Genomic DNA, 24,679 nt, shown 5'->3' with positions numbered 1-24,679 from the left:
GAAGAGTGCCATAAAAGCTAATATTTCTTTGGCAAATTTAAGTCATTTATCATTCGTCTTTTAACTCCATTTTTGATCTTGTCTAGATGGTTAATGCATCGTGCTCATCAGGTGGGCTCTGGCTATGCCTCTAAGCTGAACTGTTTAATGTTTCAAGTACCACATATTAGCATTTTATCACATCAAGTGAGTGTTTTTACACAGTCACTCTGATCAAACTGGCGTTCTTAAGACCCAGCCTGCTTGGAGATATACCTGCAGCTTTAGGTATCTTGTTACCCTTTCTGTGAAAATGGTTCCCTAGAAGTTACGCAAGCTCTCTCCAGGCTCTGCAAGTATCATTTCACCACAACAGTGTCTGTCTGCAGGTTGTGGTCTGCCCTCTGCTGCTCTGCATGAAAGTTTTACTACACCTCTCTCTCACAACTCAAGCAGGCGTATTTGGTAAAGAACAGATATCTCTGAATTATAGTCTATCATAACTACTGGCGTCTGTTTGATGCTCCCATAAACATTTAGGAGGTTGATGGATGTTACTACTTTCACCAGAAACAGAGAACTATAACATAATTACATAACATTATTAAAACACAACATAATTATAATATAGTCTCGTATCTAATAGTTTATAATCTTTTTGGATGGATAGTATTATATGGACATAAATGGGTTTTTAAAAAATAATTCTTCAGCCCATGGCCACGCCCACTGTGTGCAGCCAACCACAAATAATGGATGTGTGCCTGCTGATCTGACATCACAAGACAGCCATCTTCACAGACACCAGAGTTTCCCACAGTCTATGAACTGAAAAGCATCGTTGAGAGCAATTCAAAGAGGCTCTTTGTGGCTTCACAAATCAATAGCCTGGTCTTAGGCCCCGGAGGAAGTAGTTTTCGTCTGAGGATTGATTCGTTTAAACATCTGAGAACTGAGCACCTCACTCCCCAACACCTCCCTTAAACTGTGAAGCTTCAGGATGGAGGACGTGCAGTGAGGTATGGGGAAACAAGGGGACAAAGGAGGTCATAGACAAAGAAGGTGGGAAGGTGATTCCTCAGCAGGTGATGACTGATTGAACACAGAACACAGATTCTCCTTGGTGTTAATGTGATGGTGCTTCAAAGTGAAAATTTATCCTGAAATCAGCAAACATATGCAAGATAAATGGATCGTTTCACATAAGACTCTTAAGAGATACCTGAGGGACTTGAAACACTGTCAGTCATCGAAGGTTTGGGCGTGGACGGAACAATTGTTTAAGGAAATAAAAATGATTAATCGCAGATCACCATAACAGTACAGTGGACAAATAATGTTAAATGTATTTATTTAATGAAATCACGCTTCAGTTGGTAACATGTGCTCCAGCTGATATTTAGAAGTAGACCATTAATTAATTAGAGCTATTTAACGTAAATAAACACAGGTTGGGGTGAAAGAAGCCAAACAAAAAAGCCAAAATCCTACAAGAGCATTTTGTACTATGTAGAAAGGATAAAATAAACTATGAGAAATGTCACAGAGATTTATTTGATATGTACATAAAGTGTAGTAGGGGTGATCTTCTATGTGTATGTTTTTAAGCAATGATGCCGTTGTCTCAGGTCATGTGCACCGACTCTCACTTGGACTACTGACCCAACTCAGGGCTTTATAGGTCACCATGTGACCTGATCACAACGTTCCCTCTTAAACTTTTAAAGAAAAGACTCAAAACTTCTTATTTTTCTAGCAGCAGGTGATAACTCGGCATAAACTAAAACACACAACAATTTGTGTTTATAAATGACAATCATTCAAACATCCCCTAATTGGACCTGAAGTTTACCTTGATGAGGGTGGTGCATTTGTAGCTGAGGCGGCGTATGTTTGGATCCCAGCCCTCCAGTGTCCAATCAGATCCCTTCCTGTTTATTTTCATTGCCATGGTTACCACATTAACACCTGCATACTGCTCATCTACAGAAAATCCTTCATGTTTAAAAAAAATAAAAATCTTTTTCAAGCCAGATTTGACAAACGACTGCTTTTTTGTAACAAAAAATAAATAAATCATCGGGACTTTTCCAAAGTAGAGTAATAAAAAAAACATGTACATAAAAATTCCTTTTCCATGTCGTCTTCCAGATTCAACAGTTGCTTTATTCCACGGTCGAAGTAAAAATGTCCTGCTCCTGAATTATTTCCCCCAACTGTCTGTTTTTCCACCTCACATAAGAACCTAAAAAATGTATTCCACTGACTGAGTAAATCATGCCTCCTCTCCTGTTTAGTTTGGTTACACCTTTGCAGACTGGATAAAAGTCAGAGTGTGTCTGACGAGACAAACATTCACAGAAGAGATGGGTGGCGTATTATTGAATGTATTTGCTTGTTCTATTGGCTCGCCCCATTTGTGCCTCTGCAGCAGGGGAACGCTGTCAGGGCTCATTAGCTGATCAGAAAAGAAGACAAGTTCAGCAGCGCATTAACTAAGTATCAAAGAGGTTGATACTAAAGTAGTGCATACACACACACACACACACACACACACACACACATACATACAGCATCTTGTTTGATTTGACTGGTCTCCCTGTTTACAGTGTGTGCATGCTTTTTAAAGAAAAAGTAAATAAAGTGGGAACACTGTAGCTTCAGATGTTGTTCTTTCTTCTTTCATTATTTTATGTCATACAGTATATATTGTTAGAATGGTGAATGTTTGTGTTAAACATGACAAAAGCTTCACATGAGGTCAGCTTGCATGCCAGTCCCTCTGTGCCAAAAGCTCCAGCTTAAGAGTACTCCAAATGCTCTGTTTCATATGTTTTACTCTCATTTCTGTCTGATGTCACTGATTGGACATATCCATAGTATGTTCATCGAAAGGGCACAGTTTAGCCCTACTAACCCAACCGGCTGTTCAAATCATGCAAACTTTTTGTAGTAGAGTGTAACAGTGAACGATATGGAGCTGGAAAGGAGTAAAAGGCTTCTTTAATAAGAGTTGAACCTTCAGTGCAAGGATAAACAGAAGCATACAAATGTTTATGAAATTTTTCTCTCTCTCTCTGTGTGAGAGTGTGTCTGTGTGTGTGTGTCTGTGTGTGTGTGTGTGAGAGAGAGAGAGAGAGAGAGAGAGAGAGAGAGAGAGAGAGAGTGTGTGTGTGTGTGTGTGTGTGTGTGTGTGTGTGTGTGTGTGTGTGTGTGTGTGTGTGTGTTTTCACCTGCTGTAAAATGACCATGGCCCTGGTTTTTATCCTTATGGTTGGACATCAGCAGTCACCTGTAGACTCTAATGAAGAGAGTGAGAAATAGATTCATTTATTCAGAGTTTGCTTTAAATACATGAAAAATGATAATGATTCAGATCATCTCACAGTGAACTCATCATTATGTATATCATTATGAATTATAAGGTTTTGGGTCTGATGTATAATTAGAAACAAACAGAATAGACAAACTGTATTGAAATAAATAGAGACTAATACAACCTCAACCAATATAGCGGTCTTAATTTGTCAACATGGCGGCAGGTTGTAAAGTATTGCCCGAACATCTGAGAAACTACAATGTTATAAGCTGCCATACTGATTAATTATAGAAAGTGCAGAGGCCTTGAAAATTACTTGTTCCCATTTTCAAATACTCACTCAACAAAGTGATTAATAAAACATGATTAATAAAACACTTTTATTAATCATGTATCAGTAAAACAGATGTTCACTGATAGAAACCTTTATAAAGGGCTCCAAGGGGGAAATAACTACTTACAAATGGCACAAAAATGCCACATGAAACTTTGCCAAAGTTCATTAAAAGAGCCTAATGAAAACTGGCAGTGCATTCTACGGTCAGATGAACCCAAAATAAATGAATCTGGGTCAAATGAGGTGCAGAATGTCTGGCACAGATGAGCTTGGGACCATCACTGTGCAAAAACATGGGAGAGAGTGAGTGCTGGTATGAGTGCAAAAAAACAACAACACACAGCAGAGGCACCTGAACAGTATTCTGTTACAGTAAACAGGATAACTGGGTTTGTTCTTTTCAGGTCACACGCATGCTAACAGTGTTTATGCATGTGTATCTGTGTGCATGGGAATTAGTCTTAATAAATTATTCAGGCTCCTCTTGATGAAGCTTCAGGCTGATCCTTTGACTTTTTGACGTATGACAGCTGCAACACCTCAACCTCATTAGATGCTTTGTTTGGGTTTCTCTTTGAACCGCAGCACAGCTTGAGTTACACCAGAGCTCTGAACAGAGCCTGGACCTCCATTATATCAAATCTAAATGTTCTCCAGTGAGTCAGGTGTGCAGTGCACTTCAGACAGGATGTTGTTTGATTTGCCTTCTTTTCATTCACTTTAAAAGTTTCCTTATTTTAGGTCACAAACATTTAACATCTTTTACCAAACTACCTCTAATTGTCTAATTTTAACTTTGTAGTAATCAGTGGTTTTTCTATTATGGTGTTATTATGGTATAGAAAATGTCTTCAGTTTTATTCTTTATTTGGTTTATTTTTATAGAGCTGGGAGGAGGTTTTTGAATTGGTACATAAGTGACTAAAATATTGTCACCTTACACTGAAGCAACAAATTCCTGTCTGAAAACTGAACTTAAACAAACAAATTAAAAACTAATGAAAGGTACAAAACTTTAATAACTATGACCTCAAGAAAATTAAACAAATAAATAATATTGTAATATTTTTCAAAAATAAGCAGGTAAAGCCATGAAATCTTTAGCACTTTTGAAAGAAAACATTACTGTAATAATTGTCCAAGTATAAAATAAATGCTTTTTGAATAAAAACTGTTATCAGATAAGTCTAGAGGAATAAACAGAAAGCAGGAATAATACAGCCAATGTCAGCCAAACTACAGGGTGCAAATTGAAAAAGAATTTAATTCCAGCTCGACGTCTATTGTTGCATTTAACTTTCTGTTTCTTTTGTCCTTTGTTTCTCGAGTCTCTCTCCCTCACTGACCTTTGCTAATTCTTCCGGGACTTTAAAGGTCACAAAAATGGTCTAATAATAACAACAGAGAGAATTACCATCACATACACGTAATACAAACACATGAAATGTCTCTCTCTCTCTCTCTCTCTCTCTCTCTCTCTCTCACACACACACACACACAGACACTATCAATATTTCAGCATCTAATTACCCCAGCAGGGGGCTGGGACAAAGGTTGTGTGCAGTCATGCCGTGTATGTCTGCACGTATCAGATTTTATACCTGTACATTAATACACAGTAGCCAAAAAAACCTCACAGTGTAAGTGAAACATCCTCCAACGGTGAGGCAATGTTTAGACGGACAGAAACAAAATGATAAGGGAAGAAAGAAAAGCAGTGATAGGAGTGACTGTAAAAGAGAAGAAAAGGATGTAAATGGAGAAAAAACTTGGAGTAAATAAAGGGAAATGTGAACGAAGAACGAAGGATGAAAAGCAGGAAGAAGAGTCAAACAGAGAGAGAGCAAATATTCACAGATAATTAAAAATAGGAGGACAGGTTAGGCTGTAGGAGAGGGTGAATAAAGAAACACCTCTCTCTAAACTAGCTGCAAAAGTATGGAAGCTTCACATAGAGGCTACCTCCATGTTTAAATGATTTATCACAGCTTGTGTCCTTCTAGCAGGGCCTTCGAGAGAGGACATTTGAAACAACTACAAACGTGTTTTGAGCTGCAAACACGATGTGAGCATATCAGTATTTTATATCATATCAGTTCTGAAAGTAAATTCTGGTTTACAGCCTTTTTATCAATACTTCCTGCCAGTGCAGGGGTTTAGTTTCCACCTCACTTCCAGTAGTTACTTTATCTAGTGAATGTTTAGTGGCTGTTTTTGCTGTTAAAGAATGAGGAATGTTACAGGATAAAGCACATGCCCGCCCCTCCCTGACCCTGATTCTGCTGAAGGTTTCTTCCTGTTAAAAGGGAGTTTTTCCTTCCCACTGTCACCGAGTGCTTGCTTGCACCGAGTGACTGTTTTTCTCTCTGTTACTGTAGGTTCTTTACCCGACAATATAAAATGCCTTGAGGTGACTGCTGTTGTGTTTTGGCACTATATAAATAACTCTGAATTGAACTGAATTTGACTTCATGCAGCTTTAATTCTTTTAAATACCAAAGAATTGCACTAAGAACTGAAACTACTAAACCCTGACTCGTCTCTCTCCTTCTCATGACAGTGTGGAAGCTGGATTTTTGGTTTTAGAAGACTTTGACACGGCTGTCTTCTGACACACCAAAGTGCTTTAGAGAGCGGTGCTATTGTCATCTAAACTTTATCAGCCTGAATAACCAGAGCGTGCTAACAGTCTGTGGACCTAAATCTAATTCCTGCTTGCCCTTCATGACCTACTGATAGGCCTGAGGGAGGTACTGCATACCCCCCACTGAGTGAGGCACACTGGCTAAATTAAAACCCTTTAATTGGACGGCTGTGGACTAATATGGTCCCAAAGGCAATCGGTTTTGGGTAGCTTTCCAGGACAGACCCACTCGAGAGAGACTGGACATTTTAGTTACTGTGACAAAAAACAAACAAACAAACAAAAACGCTAGCTTCCATTTACATAATTTAAATGAAAGATAATAATTTAAATGAAAAACTGTAGACCACATGACCAATGCGAAGTCTCCATCCTGCATAGTTTCTGTGTTTATTAAATTAGATATATGAAAATTTAAGCATTTGTAATGCATCCCACGCAAACATGCCTTTTGCATCACATTTGGTTTAACACATTTAGCTGCCGTGTATGCATAAAAAAACAACAAAATTCATGTGACTCATGTAATTTAGGACAACCTCGATGGGTGTTTGCCGGACCTCTGCAGGCCTTATTTCTCCTCAAGAATAGCGTTTACAAAAGTGGGTACCAGCATGACGCAGCCAGGACCACAGAAACTCTCAAGATGCATTTTGTGTAATGCAGAAAAAAACTAATCAAGTCGAGAGCATTTACAGAGCACCTTTTAAAGCAACAAATGCTGACCGATGCCGACGGCCTAAACACATAAATGCATCTATAACACATAATAAATCAACCACTGCCCGCTAATTAAGATCAAATTTAAAACAAAGTCAAACTTGCATTTTTAAAGTATTAAAAGTAGTGGCCTGTTCCTAAGCTTAAGGGTGTCAACTGAAAAATCAAAATCCTCCTTTATTTTAAATCTGGATGCAGGAACCAGGAGCATCTGGTGAGATCTAAGGAAACTGGTTGGGACACGAAAGTAAACAAGTCCCACCAAGCTATGAAGGAGCCAATTATTAAGAAAATATTCCCTATATTTTCAATGACAGTGTCCTGCCATTTAGTGCTTTACAGTCTTTCAGATGCTTCCTAAGCATTATAATGTTACACAACTGAAATAGTAAACCAGAAGAGCGAGCTTCAGCTCAACTTTATGTACTCATTAAGCAACTTTCTTTATTCCCCCTGATGAGATAGTGTCACCAAAGAGCCCATTTTACTAAGACACCCCCCCCCATTAATTTACTTAAGGATTAATAAAGTATTCTGATTCTGATGATTCTGATGAAACCAGAATAAATACCAAATATACACTGAACTCTACTTTAAATATTTCAATTGTTTCTGCATGCCTGCAGACTGTACTATATGAAAAACACATCTCTTACAGTGACAGTATCACATGTCATGTCTTCAGCTTGATTCTTTGCCTCCAGAAAGACAAAAAGAAGGCAAATAATTCAGCTGATGCTGTTGTTGCTCATATTAGCTGGTTGTGCTGAAACATTAGTGTCAACATGACCTTTAGGCAATGCCCAGTTCAGGAAATATGCATTGTAATGTGCAAATTAAAGATAAGAGTATAAAAGCTTGTGAGTACCCAGGGAGGGAGCAGGAGTAGCAAACCTGCAGCACTTTATGCTCAACATTTAAAGGTTTGATACATGCAACCAGTGTGATCAGTAAGAATTGAAGGAGGAGTGTTAAAAAGGAACCAGAGATTAATAATGTGCAGCTGAACAAAGTATCAAACAAAAAAACAAGGGCCAAAAGAGAGAGACCTTTTTACTGACACCGATCCCACAAAACAATGTGTTTACATTTGAAATACGATGTCCCGAAACAAGTCACACTTCAGCCAAATATCATTCATATGCTGAATTTCCCCACCCTTCATCACATAAGTTCTCCAGTGTTTAAATTTGAGGAAAAATTGTTCTGAGAGGCAGATGTTCAAACATGTTCTATTTTTTTGTCTATTTTCTGTATAATAAAAGTGGTTTCTGTCCTGCATTTAATATTATTATTATTAAACAGCCTGATATGATACCAGTGCAAAAAGCAAATAGCATTAAAGACGCAGACTAACATCCCTGCTTATGTTTACATGATTTCTGAACAACTGCTGTTTGATGAATACTGCAATGCTGAATTTGCACGGGTATTTTGTCTGTGTGATTACTGCATCGATATAATTCAACATGTTGTAAACTTGTTAATAGTTCTCTTAATATTTTAAGAAATGAATAAAGACATGCCACCTGGAACACCATGTGGGAACACATGGTGATCCCTTAAATCACACACACACACACACACACACACAGATTTAGGAGATTATGAATAAAGCCAGTATGCCTCTGTAAGCCTCACCAGTTTGCGTGATCTGAACACTTCTTGCCTCTTCTGTTTCACTCTCCGTCTCCTGTTGATCCACTGCTGGTCTCGTTTTGAACGTCCTGTGTGGTGGATGGAAGGATGAAGAAAAGGAAAAAAGACTGAAACTGTTGTTTATTCCACAGTGTGACACTTTTTTTGTCCTTTCCACACCTTTTCTCGTATATATGCTTATTTCCAGTCTCTATCTTTCTCAATTTCTTTCTCTCTTTCTTCTTCTGTTTGCTTCCAGTGTTAAACTCTCATACATGACTAATTCTCTTCTTCCTATATCTGTTTTTGCACATTCGCTCACTCTTCCTCTGTGAAGTCATACAGAGGTATAAGAATGGCTCCCTTCTCCTCCCTTCCTCCCTCCCTTTCTTGCCGGTATTAAGAGTGACACGGCAAGCTGCTCATTCACTGCCACTGATCCCTGTTTCCCTGTGTGAGAGAGACAGAGTTAGTGGGGGGTGATGTGGTTCAACATAGAGGAGGTTGTAATTAGACACAACACACACACACACACACACACACACACACACACACACACACACACACACACGTCGGGCAGAGAGAGAGAAAATGTTGCAACAGTTGCATCAATGCAGACAAAAGAAAATCGTTGCATGCACTACTTTCATAAATAGGCTGCAGTAAAAGTCTATTTCTGTCCTTACAGGCAGTCTATACTGATGTGATCTCCTAAGGGCTGATTATTGGACCCCAACATTATGCCCTTTTAAAGGACCAAAAAGCAGTAAGAGTACACATTTTTACCACTCCTAGATTTTATTGTGCAGTATCAGGAGAAAGTCTATGTTCTCCTAACATAAACTGGGCTTTCTCCAGATGCACTTGTTTCCTGGTACAGTCCAGAGACATGCATGTTCGGTTAATTAGCAGTTTTCTTTGGGCTGTAGGTCCACATGTGATATTTGAGTGGCCAGCAAGACAAGAAAAGTTCTATCCATTTCCAATTTTCTGCAACAATAACAATACTTAACAGAATTAATGAGACTCATGTAAAGAATTCTAAAATATCCACTTTCAGTACTACTCTCCAAAAGCCACAAAGCACAAGGGGCCAACTAAGTGCCTCACACACAGGATTCACTTTGAGCACCTTAACCATCCAGTGATAAGCTGTTAAAAGTACAATAAGAGACTTTATTTTTTGAAAGTGCATGCATAAGAGAGGGTGATACAAGTTTCAAGGTTTGACCGCAGCAAAATGGTTTGATCAGTCAGAAGATCAACCAAAAACATGTACTGAGTTTATATCAAGCTAATCTTTAAGTTTAAAAGTTTCAGGAGCAGTACAGATTACTTCTGAATAAAACGTGAGAAAGCAACTAAGATGCATCTCCCCATATTTTTAGGAAATGTCATCTTGTTAATCGGTATGAGCTGATTAAGTTCATGATTAAATCTCTTCAAGCACATTTCATTTGATATTACTAGTGAAGAGAATCCTTCTTCAGGGAAAGGAAATATGTGATCTTCTCTCTTTGAGTTACAAGTTGAACAGCTGTGAGTGAGCACCTGAGAATAAGAGCACTATTAGTTACATTTAATTAAACACATACTGCTCTAGCTCAACATTTTATTTGCCAGTATGTACCATTGTTTTCCAGCTCTGTTATATATTAGAATATTAGAGCTTATGAATATTTATGATTCATAACAATTTGAAAATGTAATCCAAAAATCTAATCTAATTATTATGTGTGATCTGAGTTTATTTTTGCATTGTTAGTGTGTTAGTGGTGTTAATTTCTTTGTCTAAGTGCATTTAATTAGACTGCAGTATACTTATATGCAGTATTTAAAAAATAACTATACTACACTTTAAAAAAAAAAAAAATACAACAATTTAGATGATCAACTTTGTGACAAAAACTATACTTTCACTATTTTAAACAATTTGCTTGAATATTTATATGAAATGAATATTTTTTGAAAAACTGACCTGGACAGGCTTTCCACATTGCTGTTTACGGTCCTCTAGTGGCCACAGTTAGAAACTGCAACATACTAAATAAAGATATGATAGCAAATTAAAGCATCGGAGAAGGTCTTTCACACTCATTGTGCATATAATAGGGAGAAAAACAATTTTTTAAATAATTTTTAATATATATATTTTTACTAGGACTGAGGGTCATGCCACTGATGTACTCAAACTCAAATATGCGCAACAGGCATATTCCTACATCCTGTAAGATGTTTTTGGAAATTGTGTAAGATTAAAATTTTTGAAGGACAAAGCAAGAGGTGGGTACTAAAAAACAAAAATATGAATATAATGAATCTTTTTTAGCTTAAGTTTTACTTTCAAAAAAGGCGGTACAGGATGTAGGAATACAGCACAAAAGTCAGGCTGTTAAATAAGGCTGTTAAAGTTGAGATGTTTTGGTAAAAATTAGAGTTATTCTTCACACGAGCCGTTGAGAGCATGACGTCAGTACGTCGTCGCTGGGCGGGGTCGTGTTGTTGCTGTTGTGCTGAACGTGAAGCCTCTTTAAACACACGATTCGCGCTTATTTAAAACCTCAGATAATACCATCATCATCTTCATCTCCGTAACGGGCTCCTGAGTCTAACGGTTTTTTCCCCTCGCCTTTTTATCCTGAGTCAGGATGGGAAGCTGTTTAACTGTGGGGCCAAACGAAGCGTTGGTGGTCTCCGGTAGGTGTTTCCCGTCGTGTTGATGGAGCGAGCTAGCAGGGATGGGGAGAAAGTAGCTAATAGTATTAGCTGGCAAACTAAACCACGTTTGGCATTCGGTTTTTAAAATAAGTGCAGAGCGAGCCAGTGCCTTTAGAGCACTCAGTTACTGTGTAAAGTGAATAAATTAGCGGTCGTGTCGTTTCAGAGCTTAGCTTAAAAGCTGCGACGCTGATCAGGCGGTGCGTTAGCAGTGATTTGGATCATGTGATTGAAAGGCATTAGCATCTCAACGCAGATATGTGAATAAGTCAGGTTTTTATGTTTTATTGATAACAAGTGTGATTTATTAACAAGCGGATTTGAAAATCAACAAAGTGCATTCACTCAAGTATTGTACTTGAGCAGAAATTGTCCCTACTTGAGTATTTCCATTTGGTGCTACTTATTTCACAGCTAATGGAGACCGGTATGTCTACATTTATGTCACAATAACGGGTTAATTTTAATATTTTACAAGCTCTAAACACATCGTTAAAGATGAAATCATTGGCTTCCAACCAATCTAATGAAGTAGCCGAGAAGTGTATATAATCATATGAGGCAGTGGGACCTGAACAGAACTTTTACTTTACTATTTTTACTGCATTTTAAGGCTATTTTTATGTACTTCTTCTCAAGTAGATTTTTCCATGGAGGATTTTTACTTAAGTAAATGATGTGAATACATCTTCTACCACCGTTAATGAGCATGGTGTAGCTAAAAGTAACAGGTTTAGTCATCCTGAACCAATTCTAGCCTTTTTAGTGACTATAATTAATTGGTAGAGATATCAGGAAAAAGACCCCCCCATGTACATCAGACAGAGTATACCAGTGTAAAATAACTCAACGGTATAACCTGAAGAACATACAACCTTTCTAAATTCACACAATTAGATTAGATTAGAGAACTAAAGTGTCATATTGATAGAAATCTTCTCTAAGAGGAAAAGACACATTGAAGGGCATTAGATAAATATTCATTTTCTTAACTGCACATCTGGTTGGAGTCATGGCTGAGTGGAGCCGACATTGGGTGAGAGGTGAGGTAAGCAATTTACCAGGCCATCACAGGGCTTAACGCACAGAGACAGACAATCATTCACCCTTAGATCTACACCTACAGCCAGTTTGGTGTCGCAATTTACACCCAGTATGTCTTTTGACCATGTGAGAAAAATGTGGGACATACAAGTTTCACAAGGACAGGCCCCAATGTCTTCTTACTGTGAGACCACAGTGTCAGCGTCATGTCTGTACATGATAACCTTAACTCTATAGTTAAAAAATCATGCCACTTACATTAATTAATAAATATATGAAATAAACATTATATAAGAGGCTGGGGGGGGGGGGTGGACCCTGTCCCAGCAGCTCATAGGGCGAGAGGCGGGTTACACGCTGGATAGGTCGCAAATCTGTCGCAGGCAGATTGGAAGGCCACGGTTGCCAAAATTGGTTCCTGGGAAATAGAAAATAAAGAAACTATTTGGTAACTCTCTGAAATCTCAACTTTAATTATTCAAGAACCCGATGTATTTATTATGGCCTTTGTTTGAGAACAACAGCTGGATAACGTTTCCCCATAGTTTTTCTCCCCTTTGGCTTTTACACATGCTGTGTTTATTATCAAAACCTGTTTTTACTGGCAGGTTTTGAACAAGCCCTCTACTTAAAGTAGTGTGAGCAATAATGATTATAGTGGTAAAACACCTTTCTAAAACAATGTTAAAAAGGCTTAATAGGGACCTAATAAGCTCAGTGCATATCTTTGGACTGTATCATTTAACGTTATAGTCAAAGAATTTCTGAAGAGTCCTGATGGCGCTGTCCTCTTTCCTCAGGTGGTTGCTGCGGCTCTGATAACAAAACCTACGTCGTAGGAGGATGGTCCTGGGCTTGGTGGCTCATCTCAGACGCCCAAAGGTGACAGTGTACTAGAAGCAATGATGTAAATGTTATCTTGAAATATAATATGGACCAAGCTTTCTAATTAGACCACAGCGAAAAAGATTAACCACAAGAAAGTCAATTGCATTATCTGAAGGCCATCAGAAGGCAAAGTGAGGAATGGAAGCTGTTCTCCCACACTTTGTCTCATATTACACACAGTATGTTTCCAGTCACATTGTATACAAACATTTCCTCTTACATGACTGGGGTAGTGTTACTGAGAACTAAATGTATTCTGCTCTCTTAATGTGCAGTGTGCTAAGTGCATATTTCACATAAATGTTTTGTGAGTTGTCATAGATAAAATGTTTTATTGCAGGATTTATATTTTACACAGAACTGAATGGTCAGCAAATGCTTTGTGAAATGCTTAATCCCATCATTTTGACTGTAATGCATACATTTTAACTTTAGCTTTGGCTAAAGTTGTTATACTCACAATTCAAGTCATAATTGAATAACTGAATCCTAATAGTTCACTTTTGTTAACAAACAAACATGATCTGTGAGTAGGGAATTGCCTTAAAGTGCAAAGAAGCTGGTTTTTGTTCTCTGGTAAGAGACATCGGTTTCTAGTCACAAGTAGATGCAGTGCTTCAGCTCTGTGTTGAGTAGTGTCTGAATAAACTATGAATGGAAGTTAACAAAACACAGCTGCATGTGGACAGTGTAAACAAACTCTCTGGCAAACAAGTGCTTCACATAACCATCGGACAGGTGTGTTGAAATGTGAAACTAAGCGGGGTGGATCCATCCCCAACGTACTGATTCTTCAATACAATTCAATTCAGTTTTATTTACGGCCACGTGAAAAAGAAAGTACAGCCTTAATGCTTCCATAGGAATTAACAGGGTAAGTAGCAGCCAGGTGCTGCAAATTCAGTGCGCTTGATTAATTGATCATCAGCAAGTGTGAGCACATCTGTAAAAGCGGGAGTTTTGGCATTGTAGTGGTCAGGATCATTCAGGTGTGTGTATCGACAAATCATTAACACAGTGTTAATACAATCTCCCCAGGAGTGGGTATCCCACCTGATTCACCGCACCTTGCAATGCTCTGAAAGGCTGCAACACCCCCCCACCCCACACCAAGTGTTGTTCTCTCTAAAAAGAACATGGCAGCACAGCCTAGGTTTGTAAAGCTGCATCTAAACAAACTAAAAGACTTCTGGAGCATTATCCTCTGAACAGACGAGACCAAATAGAGATGTTTTGCCATAATGCACGGCACCACGCTTGAAGAAAACCAAACGGAATATCAATACAATGCTTTACCCCAGCTGTTAAGCATAGTGGTGGGGGTGTGTCAGTTTAGCTACCGTGCAGTCATTGAGTCAACCATTAACTCCTCTGTATACCAAAGTGTATGTGAGTCAAATATGAGGCCATCTGTCTGACAGCTAAAGCTTTGAGTCGTGGTACAAGACAATGATTGATATGCACGTCAGCAAATCTACAACAGAATGGCTGAAAAAGAAAACAAAGTGTTGCAGTGACCCAAAGTTCAGACCTTCACCTGACTCAAGTGCTGTGGTAAGGACTTATGTATTTAAACACATATCTGCAAATGTCAATGAGGTGAGGCAAACTTGTATAGACGAGTAGACTAAAATTCGTCCTCTATGATGAAAGAGACAGATAATCATACAGAAAGTGATTACTTCAAGTTATTGCTGCTAACGGTGGTTATACGAAATACTGACCTGGGGTGTACTTACTGCAATCAGAATCAGAATACTTTAATGATACCTAAAGAAATTATATGGTTACAGTTGCTTCAAGACAAAAACAGTAACACACTGAACTAAATTAAATAATACAATATATTCCAAAGTTTACAAAATATAAGAAATGGCTCTAATATATACACAAAGCTCAATTATAAATATCCAGAATATCACAGAGGTGACATTTTGTTGTTATTTGTTATTTTCACTGTAGAGGATGTGCAATTATCAAGGGTGTAACTATTGCACTGTGTACTGTGCATTAGATGGATGAGTTGTACAGCCAGAGGCAGGAATGATTTCCTGTGTTGTTCAGTGGTGCATTATGGGTAATCTCAGTCTCTCATTGAGCGTGCTCCTGTGACTGGCCAGCATGTTATGGAGTGGGTGGGAGGTATTGTCCAGCTTTGTCCTTATCTTGGACAACATCCGCCTCTCAGACACCGCCTTAAGGGAGTCCAGCTCCATCCCCACAACATTATTGGCCTTGCAGATCAGTTTATTGAATCTGTCGGCATCTCAACCTGATACCCCAGCATGCAATAGCAGGGAGGATGGCGCTGGCCACAACAGACTCAAAAAAAACCCCTGAGCATTATTCAACAGATGTTAAAAGCCTCAGAAAATAGAGACGACTTTGGCCTTTCCTGTAGAGTGCAGTTTATTATCTATGTGTACTCCAAGGTATTTGTAGCCCTTACAATGTGCACATCGACCCCCTGGACTGAAACAGGGGTCACAGGTTTCCTGTTGAATGAACTGGAAAAGTCGAAAAACATGACCCTCACAGTGCTTGCCGGCTGGTCTAGTTTGGTGTAGACATGATTAAGTAGGGAGATGATGGCGTCCTCAGCTCTGAGGCGGGGCTGGTAAGCGAACTGAAGGGGATCCTGATGTGGTCTGACTGTAACAGGCTGCACACAGAAACTTGCACTGCACTGCAGAGAATCCTGTAAAAAGTGTCTTTTCATAGGACTTTGACAAAAGGTCTCCTCAATGCCAGATAGAGACACTCAGCAGTCAGATGATCCCTTATAAATAAAGACTTGAAGATGGCGTAGAGGAAGAGCTCTGAACCGGAAGAGACTTTCACAACCATCTGCTGTGACTGGCTGGGTCAAAAAATTTTTGCTATAGTTTTGTTTTTGTTTTTTAAATAAATTTTCATGTACCACGATTATACCCTCCACGACATTTTAAATCTCTTTTGCAAGAGTGTCTTACACAAATTGTTATATGCACAGTAGACACACACATAATCATAAAGAATGAGGTATAGACTCAGGGTTTTCCTTCTGCATTTTGGGATCTTTCAAGGAAAAGATGCAGGAATTTAGTAGTTTTGCTAATTTTGGTTTCTTTTACTCAACTAAGGGATTTTGTGTTTGTCAAATGTTCAATAATAACAGGTAAATCTGTGGATTTCTGTTAAATAACACAACACATACTGCCTTTTACTGAGTGAGGAATGATTGTGCTCAAGCCCAAACTTACTGCCCAGAGGCCCATTTGAAGACAGGAATACTCTTAGTGTTAAATATTTAAAGGTTCCACCTGTTGCTCTATTGTTTCAGAGTCTTGAGGTGGGACTGGGCAGCCTAATAACTGTGCCTGTGTTTGTTGCTGTAGGCTAAGCCTGGAGATAATGACTCTGCAGCCAAGATGTGAGGATGTGGAGACAGCAGAAGGAGTAGCTATCACTGTCACAGGGGTGGCTCAGGTAAGACCAGATCCCAGCGTCTTCTCTGTGAACGCTGACACAAACACTTACACTTACTCACTCAAGCCAAGCCTATTTGTCAAACATCATCTGTTATCAAAAGTGTCGTGTTCTGCTGCAGGGCTTTCTGATGTTTTCTAAAATGTGGCCCTATAATCTAATGGTGTAATTCCAAAGAAAAATCAATCAGTGCTTCCCAACAGACTGCCTCATAATCAGCAGTCTTATTTATTTATTTATTTAGTAAAATGACTTTAGCATACTTGATGAACCCCTTTAGCCACAAAAACTATTTTTTTGTTCAGGAATTCAAGAAAATAACTGTAATTTGGCATCTCCATTAAAAAAATAAAGTGTGCTTTACTATTTTTGTCCAGCGTTTTTGAAAATAATTCAATTATAATTTAGCATGAAAAATATAATGATCAAAGAGCTTGCATATATTGGTTAGTTAGCCATTAGAGAAAAAAATATTTTGGTGATTATCAATACTGTTAATTTAGGACTGCTGTGGCATGAACCTTGGACTGGGTGATGGTCTAGCAAATGTGTTAAGTACTGTACATAAAGGTGGGCACACTCAGAGCATCACAATCTATCTATAACAAAACTGCACTTCTGATCATTCACAGAAGAAAACATCAAAAAAGGCATTTTGGATCAAATTTACAGTCGTATCATAGGTTCCTGGTCAAAACAGCATATAAAAGCATGAAAAGGTGTTGTTGTATTTTTATCTACATTTTCTTAACAGGCTCATCTTCTAGCCAAACAACGTTGGTGTTAGCACATTCATTTTCAAAATTCTTGACTTAAATTAAATTAACTTTGCTTGATTGTTTAAAATTGCACTGATGGCACTCTGAGCCCATGTGCCATGATTGCTTCTTAGTGTAGAAAGCTTGCTGTGTAAACACACTGTGTGTCTCCTTCAGGTGAAAGTCATGACGGAGCAGGACCTGCTGGCAGTGGCTTGTGAGCAGTTTCTGGGTAAATCAGTAATGGAAATCAAAGGTGTGCTGCTGCAGACTCTGGAGGGACATCTGCGCTCCATTCTAGGTGTGAACAGTTAACACTAACCACAACAGTAACACTACACATATATCGATTTTATTTCAAACAATATCATAGTTATTTTATTAATTTATAGTTTTAGCGTTCTTGGTTTACAAGTCCAGAATAGCTCCTCGTGCATGTATACAGAGGAAAAGAAGCAAAGTATTAAATTGATTATTGATTAGTTCCTGACTTTACTATACAAGTTAGCCTTAGTTTGCCTTTTATGTGTTATACATATTGTGTTGGCTTTTCTGTTTGAGGTCTGAATTAGAGAAGAAAAGTAATATATAAGTGCTGTATAACTACTAGAGATGCACCAGCTTATTCAATGTGAAATATTATTTCCACAAGGAAAGACATTATTCAACTTTACAGTTTCCCCCAGTCTGCAGAAAGTTAAAGAATCTTCTGCTACTGGAAACCTTTACCACCTTTACCTGACATACCAAACAAAGCAGCTGGTGCAGATTTATGTACTTTACATTTTCCAGTTTATAACTTCACTGGAGACTTGAACTCTTTTCTATTTTCCTCATAATGGATTTGATCCTTTGGCTGCACATACTGAGGCTGCTAGCTTGTGGCTGTTTCTGAGCTCTGGATAGCTTTAGCTTTAGCACTTTTCCTTCTTTCAAATGTTAAGCTGGGCAAGAGTGATTTTAAATATGTGATTGGAGTTGTTGTTTACCAGGGTTTCTGGGGTGGGCCTCCAGACTTTTTGTCTTGACTCACAATGGGTAGCTTCCACACTAATAACATTAAAATTACTGTGTGAATTTGATTGTGATTTTGAGCATTTGCCTCTGTGCACATGCTGAAACGAACTGACTTGGATTCAGACATATGTGAGGCGGACTGAGAACACTGGCAGTCGTCAGACTGTGGTCTATGGTCCGGTCGATCTCTGATTAGTACCAGCAGCTCTGTGCTGACCATTTATGCTACTTGAGTTCAAGGGGTGATGCATTTCTCTGACAAAATTCTGATGCGGTGACGTGAAATAAAAAAAGAAATTTGGATCAAAAATAAAGCTGCCCAGCATAGAGCTGCTGGTAGTTTGTTAAAAGTGAATTGCAGGCTAAATGATGTTGAACGATGTGTCTCTTTTGCAGGTACTCTGACAGTGGAGCAGATCTATCAGGACAGGGATCAGTTTGCTAAACTGGTGAGGGACGTAGCAGCTCCTGACGTCGGCAGGATGGGCATCGAGATTCTGAGCTTTACCATTAAGGTGAGTTGAAGGAAAATGAAACGAGTAATATAACAGAAGAAGTAAAATAAAAACAAGAATATTAAGTATTCATGTAAGTATATAACTACTTAAACCATGTAAGCGCCGTTGGTGCTCTCCATTTTGCCTCAGTGTGGATGTGCAAGAGAGATGATGCAGAGTATCAAAACTTTAGCTTTAAGCCACATTTCTTCAGTCAGAAGAAATGTGACACTGAGACGGCGACACATGGGACAGACAGTCGTTCAAACATTAATCAGCAGCCTTCCCATCTTTCTTTTTAGACTGTAGTTTTGTAATATTACTGAAACTGAAAAAAGGTCTTTCTCTGAGCTGTTGATGCTGCTGGTTATTAGAGTAGTGATTCCTAATGAGTTTAACTGGTTTTTATAATTGACTGGACTCACCCTGTGGAGTTCACTGTTGCTCATTAGAACTAATTGAAGTGTGTGGTGTGGACAGAGCGGCTGAGGTTAGTGCTCTGCTGAAACCCAAAGTCCATTTCTGTAACATCTTTTAGTCCATGTCAGGATTTCTGTAACACGTCAGATTCTGGACTTTAAAATATGATTGAATGTTACATGTAGAAATGAGGCTGTTTGAGTGCCACCCTATCATCTGCTTTCTTTGCACCCACAAAGGCCCAGCATTTTTTAATCTGTATGTTCTGTTTTATTTTGGCTTCGTAACCTTGTTAATCACATGAAAGATGCTGATATACGCCACACCCAGTTTAATGTTACGTGTCCTGTGGTTCTGTGTTTTCAAAGGATGTGTATGATAAACTGGACTACCTGAGCTCCCTTGGAAAGACCCAGATTGCAGCTGTCCAGAGGGATGCAGACATCGGTGTGGCCGAGGCAGAGAGGGATGCTGGGATACGGGTAAGAAAATCTAGCAAGCTTGAAATTGATTCTTCCGTGCACAGAGACCAGCTGTTCACAGCTGTTTCTTTATTATCACCTTAGGAAGCCGAATGCAAGAAGGAGATGATGGATGTTAAATTCAAGGCTGACACCAAGATGGCTGACTCCAAACGAGAACTGGAGCTGCAGAAAGCTTCATTCAACCAAGAAGTCAATGCTAGGGTCGGTACTGAATGTTTCGTTTGCACTTACAGGTTGTCTGTGTACAGTTCAAATAAAAATACTTGTTATTATACTGTATTATACACTGCTTTAACCAAACTTATGGCTGTTCCCAAAAAGTGCCAGTGTGTATTAAATCACATGGTGTGTAAACAATTTACCTGAAATCTGCAGTTAGAGTGATTAAAATCAGAAAAACAACATGTGCTTGTGGTGGGGCGTGATTGCGGATGCCGTGCAGGTGCGTCCGCACGGCACCGCAGACCACGCCCCACCACAGTGCTCTTTTGATCTGAAGTAATGTATTAAATTAAAACTTCAAAATGTGCACGTGTCAACACAAACAGAAACTGTGTTGCCTCAGATGTAAACGCCTTAGACCACCTCTGTGTTGATGTTTTCAGAAAGCAGAGGCCCAGCTGGCATACGAGCTGCAGGCTGCCAAAGAGCAGCAAAAGATCCGGCTGGAGGAGATTGAGATCCAAGTGGTGCAGCGGAAGAAGGAGATTACAATTGAAGAGAAGGAGATTGACCGGACAGACAAGGAGCTCATTGCCACTGTAAAGAGGCCTGCTGAGGCCGAGGCCTATAAAATGCAGCAGCTGGCTGAGGGCGAGAAGTGAGTAAAAAGACATTCAGTCAGATTTAGGAATGAGTAGAAATGGCAAGATCCCCAAGAATGTACCACAGCTCTTGTCAGACATGATTAGCAGCACATTACCTCCCTGATGTAAAATATATATTTATTTATTTTGTTGGTTTAATCCCTGCAGAATCCTACAAAACAAACACCTGGAAAGTTTGGACTAAGGAAGCATGACTGTGTTTTTAATGATATATTTCCATATATGTTTTTCCTTATTGAAGTGAAATGTATTGTGTAATTTCCAGGTGCTCTGCATGAAATGTCTAATTGCATGTCTAATTGTACTGATTTGCAAAAAGCTGATATTCCTGTGCATCCACCCGTAGAAGCAGAGCAAAAGAGATTTTAAATTTATCGTGTGCTGCCGTGGGCTTTATTTGAGAAAGGAAAGCTGTAAAAACTATCCCAACATCCAAAACTTGTGCATGAAGACAGATTAACATATGACACGTCACTAAGAAGCAAATTGTCTCAAAAAAGTTGCATCCTACCCACTCAGGAAGTGATTTTGATAACAGCAAATATTACTTTAATGTTTCCCTGCTTCAGGCTGAAGAAAGTGCTGATTGCCCAGGCTGAAGCCGAGAAGATCAAAAAGGTCGGTGAGGCGGAGGCTAGCTCGATTGAAGCGGTGGGAAAGGCTGAGGCTGAGAAGATGAGACTGAAGGCTGAGGCCTACGAGCAGTACGGAGATGCAGCTAAGACAGCTCTGGTCCTCGAGGCCCTGCCTAAGGTAACACACAGATATGTGCTCATACAGCTCAGACAAAGGAAGAGAAGAACTTGGATGTCATTTTACAAGCATCACCCGGCCCGAGGTTGATGAATTAGAAGTATTTTTCTTTTTATGTCCACATGAATTTAAGCACAAGTTTTTCATCACTTCAGTTTCATCACGTTTTGGTTGCATTTAACGCTTTGGTACAAATGTTATTACTAAGAATTCAACAATGCGTGATCGTAAAGAACCATAACCCCAGTCTATTAAAAAAATCCATCTGTATTGCTTCCAGCACTGCTGTCAACCTCAGCCATCTGCAGAAAGCAAACATCGACTTCTGTTGGATTTCCCCTCCTGCGCCAAACTCACTTAACTTTCATTTGGAGGATCATTTTGTGCTAGCATGCTAGCTGATATTTCTGTTTGCTTTTGTAAATTCACAGAGTTATGCATTTTGAATCGATCCCCCAGAGTGAGACTGTTGGTGCTCAGATCTGCTGTAAGGTCTTGAAGCGTCTGAGGGGAAGACATTCAGGAGAAACAACCTGAACTGTGGCAGGTGCCATGCAGTGTTTTGGCCACACAAACACACTTTAAGCTCACCTCCCATCAGATTTCTCTCCCTTTGACTTTGAGTACTCATTTCCCCCAAAATGAAATGCAAGCCATTTTTGGCACACTTGGAGAGATTTGTCAGAGGCAGAAGTGCAGATTCCCAAAACCTTATGATCTCACATTCTCTGGCAACAAGCCTGCTGTCCCATGACAGTTAGCAAAAAGTCCAGAAATGGTGGACCAAATTTAAAACAATCGGCCTTCCAGCTGATTTAAGTTTAATGGACCTGGAAAAGTGTTGATATTTGATTAGGTATGGGTTATTTAATGTATAATGAAGCTTTGGCCATGTCGAAACCTTCAACAGAACAAAAAGTTGGTATTTTTCTTTAGGCTAGTCTAACATGTCACATAAAACACCAGAGCTGGATTATTTCCATCTTGCTGTAAATGCTTAACAATGTCTTTGCAGATTGCTTCCAAAGTGGCGGCGCCCTTAGCCAGGACGAATGAAATTGTCATTCTGAGTGGCGAGGGCAGTCGCGTGACAGGCGAGTTGAACCGCCTTTTGGCCGAACTTCCTGTGTCGGTCAACGCTCTCACTGGAGTGGATTTGTCGAAGGTAACATCTTTATATCATTTTATATATGATGTGTTCCTGTTAACCTTTGTGATTCAGCGTGTTGGATTTAAGTTTTTGTTTCCAGTGTGAACCTAAAGGACGCTGAAACCAGCGAGGTTGTACTTCAGTTAAGCCTTACAAATAATCTGTTCGTTTTGGGGATTTTTGTTGGCAGATCCCTCTGCTGCAGAAGGTGACCGGCTCAGCTTAAGCCTGAAAACCGAAGACTCCACATGACTCCAGTCTCTGTTGTATGCACTCTCATAGACTGCCTTTAATACACTTGAAGATTTTTGTTGTTTTATACGTATACTCTGTATACCAAGTGAATTTTGGAAACCTCTGGTGCCTTACTTTATACAGGACCAGAAAATCTGCATGCACTGCTGCTCATTCAAAGATTTTGATTTTAGTTTAAAACTTGAATATTTTGTGATTGATTTTTATTTGTTGTGTTTGAATTGTATTTATTGGCCGGCTTGTATAAAACACAATTGAACAAGAGAGCTGATATTAGACTGAAAGATGAGGCAGATTATATTTGTTATTTATTATATCATAACACCTACTCTTTGGTAATTATACACTGAGGCCAGTTTGTACATTCTTTATGTTTCAGCCCTTTTGTTAATTTATATACCTCTGTTATGCGACACATCTGTATTCCACAGATAATTTCAATCTTTTTTTTTTCCAGTGTGTTTCATGTTGTCATTTTTACCAGTGAAACACTGTTTATGTCTCAGAAGTTGAGACAAAGGTGCTCTCAGTCTCAAAAGAAGCCCTGTTGATTTTTTTCAAATCTCCACCTTCAGTCCTTTGCAGACTTTTTGTCTGCTCCCCTCTGAATGAAGTTTTTCTCTCCGCGTCTGTTGATATCAAGCACGACACATTTTAACATAATTTATATGCTGACAGGGAAACGGGTAGCAAATTCTTGTGTTAATGTGGTTAGTGTGTAATGTGTATGACTTTTTTGATTTTTTTATATATATATATATATATATATATATATATATGTATGTGTGTGTGTGTGTGTGTGTGTACACTTATAAATATATATACAGTGGGTTTTATTGTAAAATGTAGCTGCTGGCTTGGCCTTGATTAAAAGTAGAAAAATGTGGCTGGTGAGGGGAATTTGGGGGGGAATTACAGAGAAATTGTGAAAGTAACTGGTTTAGAGAACTGAACATGTTTATATTGTATAAAATGTGAGGCAATCGAATAGATTTAGAACATGGAAGGCCAAACAGTGATGCCAAATAGAACAGACTGACTTGATTTTTAGTGTATCAGAAGGAGGGATTGTGCATCTGAGGACCAATGTTTAATTTGACACTACAGTTACCTATAGATGCTAAGCCATGTTTAACAGAGTGTGTCAACAAACCAAACTTTCACATTTTAGAGAGACACTCTTCTCTGTTCAGCGTTTCTACATATCTGCAATTTCTGAACTGTGGCATCAGATATGAAGTGATATTCTAGCGGGGTACACTGGATAATCAAACTTAACAGATATAACATTGTTTATGATAAAATTTGTAATTGTCACAGAGCTTTCTAGTTTGGAAGTGTAATCCACTGCCGCTGCTCACAGAATCCGTCCATTTTAGCAAAACGTGCAAATGGTTTCCGCATTTCTATCCACTCTCCTGTTTCCAGACGACCTGACTGCAACCTGGCAGGGATGTTTAGTTTGTGTAGTTATTAGGGAAGAAGCGGTCAGTCTGGGAGAATTTATAGAAGACTGTTATTCTTGTTGTTGATGCTTTTTTGTGTGTGTGAGTCTCTCATCTTCACTTTCTTCATGCCCTGTTTGTCTCAAATGTTCATATGTTTGTGTATGCTCCTGCTGCATGTCATCCATCTGTATACAATAGAATCTGCTCACTCTCAAACTGTCATTCTAATAAATCAAACTGCTATGATTTATTTCTTTATTTTCTCTCCTTTAAATTAAAGCAGAAGTGTTAAAAGGCAGGAATTTACAAGTTGA

General features: G+C 38.9%; 2 protein-coding genes across 6 annotated transcripts in view; one reads left to right on the top strand and one right to left on the bottom strand.

The window, feature by feature from the left end:
* Positions 1–11,016, bottom strand: part of myo7aa (myosin VIIAa) — a 63,897-nt gene extending 52,881 nt beyond the window's left edge. For 4 of the 5 annotated variants that reach the window (XM_084950807.1, XM_084950809.1, XM_084950808.1 and 1 more), the window contains exon 1: positions 1,832–2,324. In XM_084950807.1, coding sequence (XP_084806933.1) covers positions 1,832–2,101 — 270 coding nt within the window. In that variant the 5' untranslated portion in view covers positions 2,102–2,324. Of the gene's footprint in view, positions 1–1,831; positions 2,325–3,212; positions 3,281–8,640 lie in introns of those variants that run through there. The other variant, XM_084950811.1, reaches the window with a different exon arrangement.
* Positions 11,017–11,116: 100 nt separating this feature from the next.
* Positions 11,117–24,611, top strand: LOC146373239 (flotillin-2). Its single transcript, XM_084950817.1, has 11 exons — positions 11,117–11,334; positions 13,200–13,281; positions 16,665–16,755; positions 17,691–17,814; positions 18,927–19,045; positions 19,816–19,929; positions 20,014–20,133; positions 20,538–20,752; positions 21,329–21,512; positions 22,528–22,677; positions 22,853–24,611. The coding sequence occupies exons 1-11, from the start codon at positions 11,286–11,288 to the stop codon at positions 22,886–22,888; spliced, it is 1,284 nt and encodes a 427-aa protein (XP_084806943.1). The 5' UTR covers positions 11,117–11,285; the 3' UTR covers positions 22,889–24,611.
* Positions 24,612–24,679: the final 68 nt, after the last annotated feature.

Source organism: Perissodus microlepis, chromosome 14 (genome assembly GCF_051167445.1).
Source record: "Perissodus microlepis isolate ML-2025 ecotype Zambia chromosome 14, ASM5116744v1, whole genome shotgun sequence".
Lineage (NCBI taxonomy): Eukaryota > Metazoa > Chordata > Actinopteri > Cichliformes > Cichlidae > Perissodus > Perissodus microlepis.
The sequence above is the reverse complement of the archived record's forward strand: the minus strand, read 5'-3'. Positions and strand labels throughout refer to the sequence as shown.

Bases quoted from the DNA above. Each gene is read 5' to 3' on its own strand.
- LOC146373239 (XM_084950817.1), top strand. From the start codon at position 11,286: ATGGGAAGCTGTTTAACTGTGGGGCCAAACGAAGCGTTGGTGGTCTCC. The intron at 13,282-16,664 runs GTGACAGTGTAC...TTGTTGCTGTAG, and splicing joins CTCATCTCAGACGCCCAAAG to GCTAAGCCTGGAGATAATGA. The intron at 17,815-18,926 runs GTGTGAACAGTT...TCTCTTTTGCAG, and splicing joins ACATCTGCGCTCCATTCTAG to GTACTCTGACAGTGGAGCAG.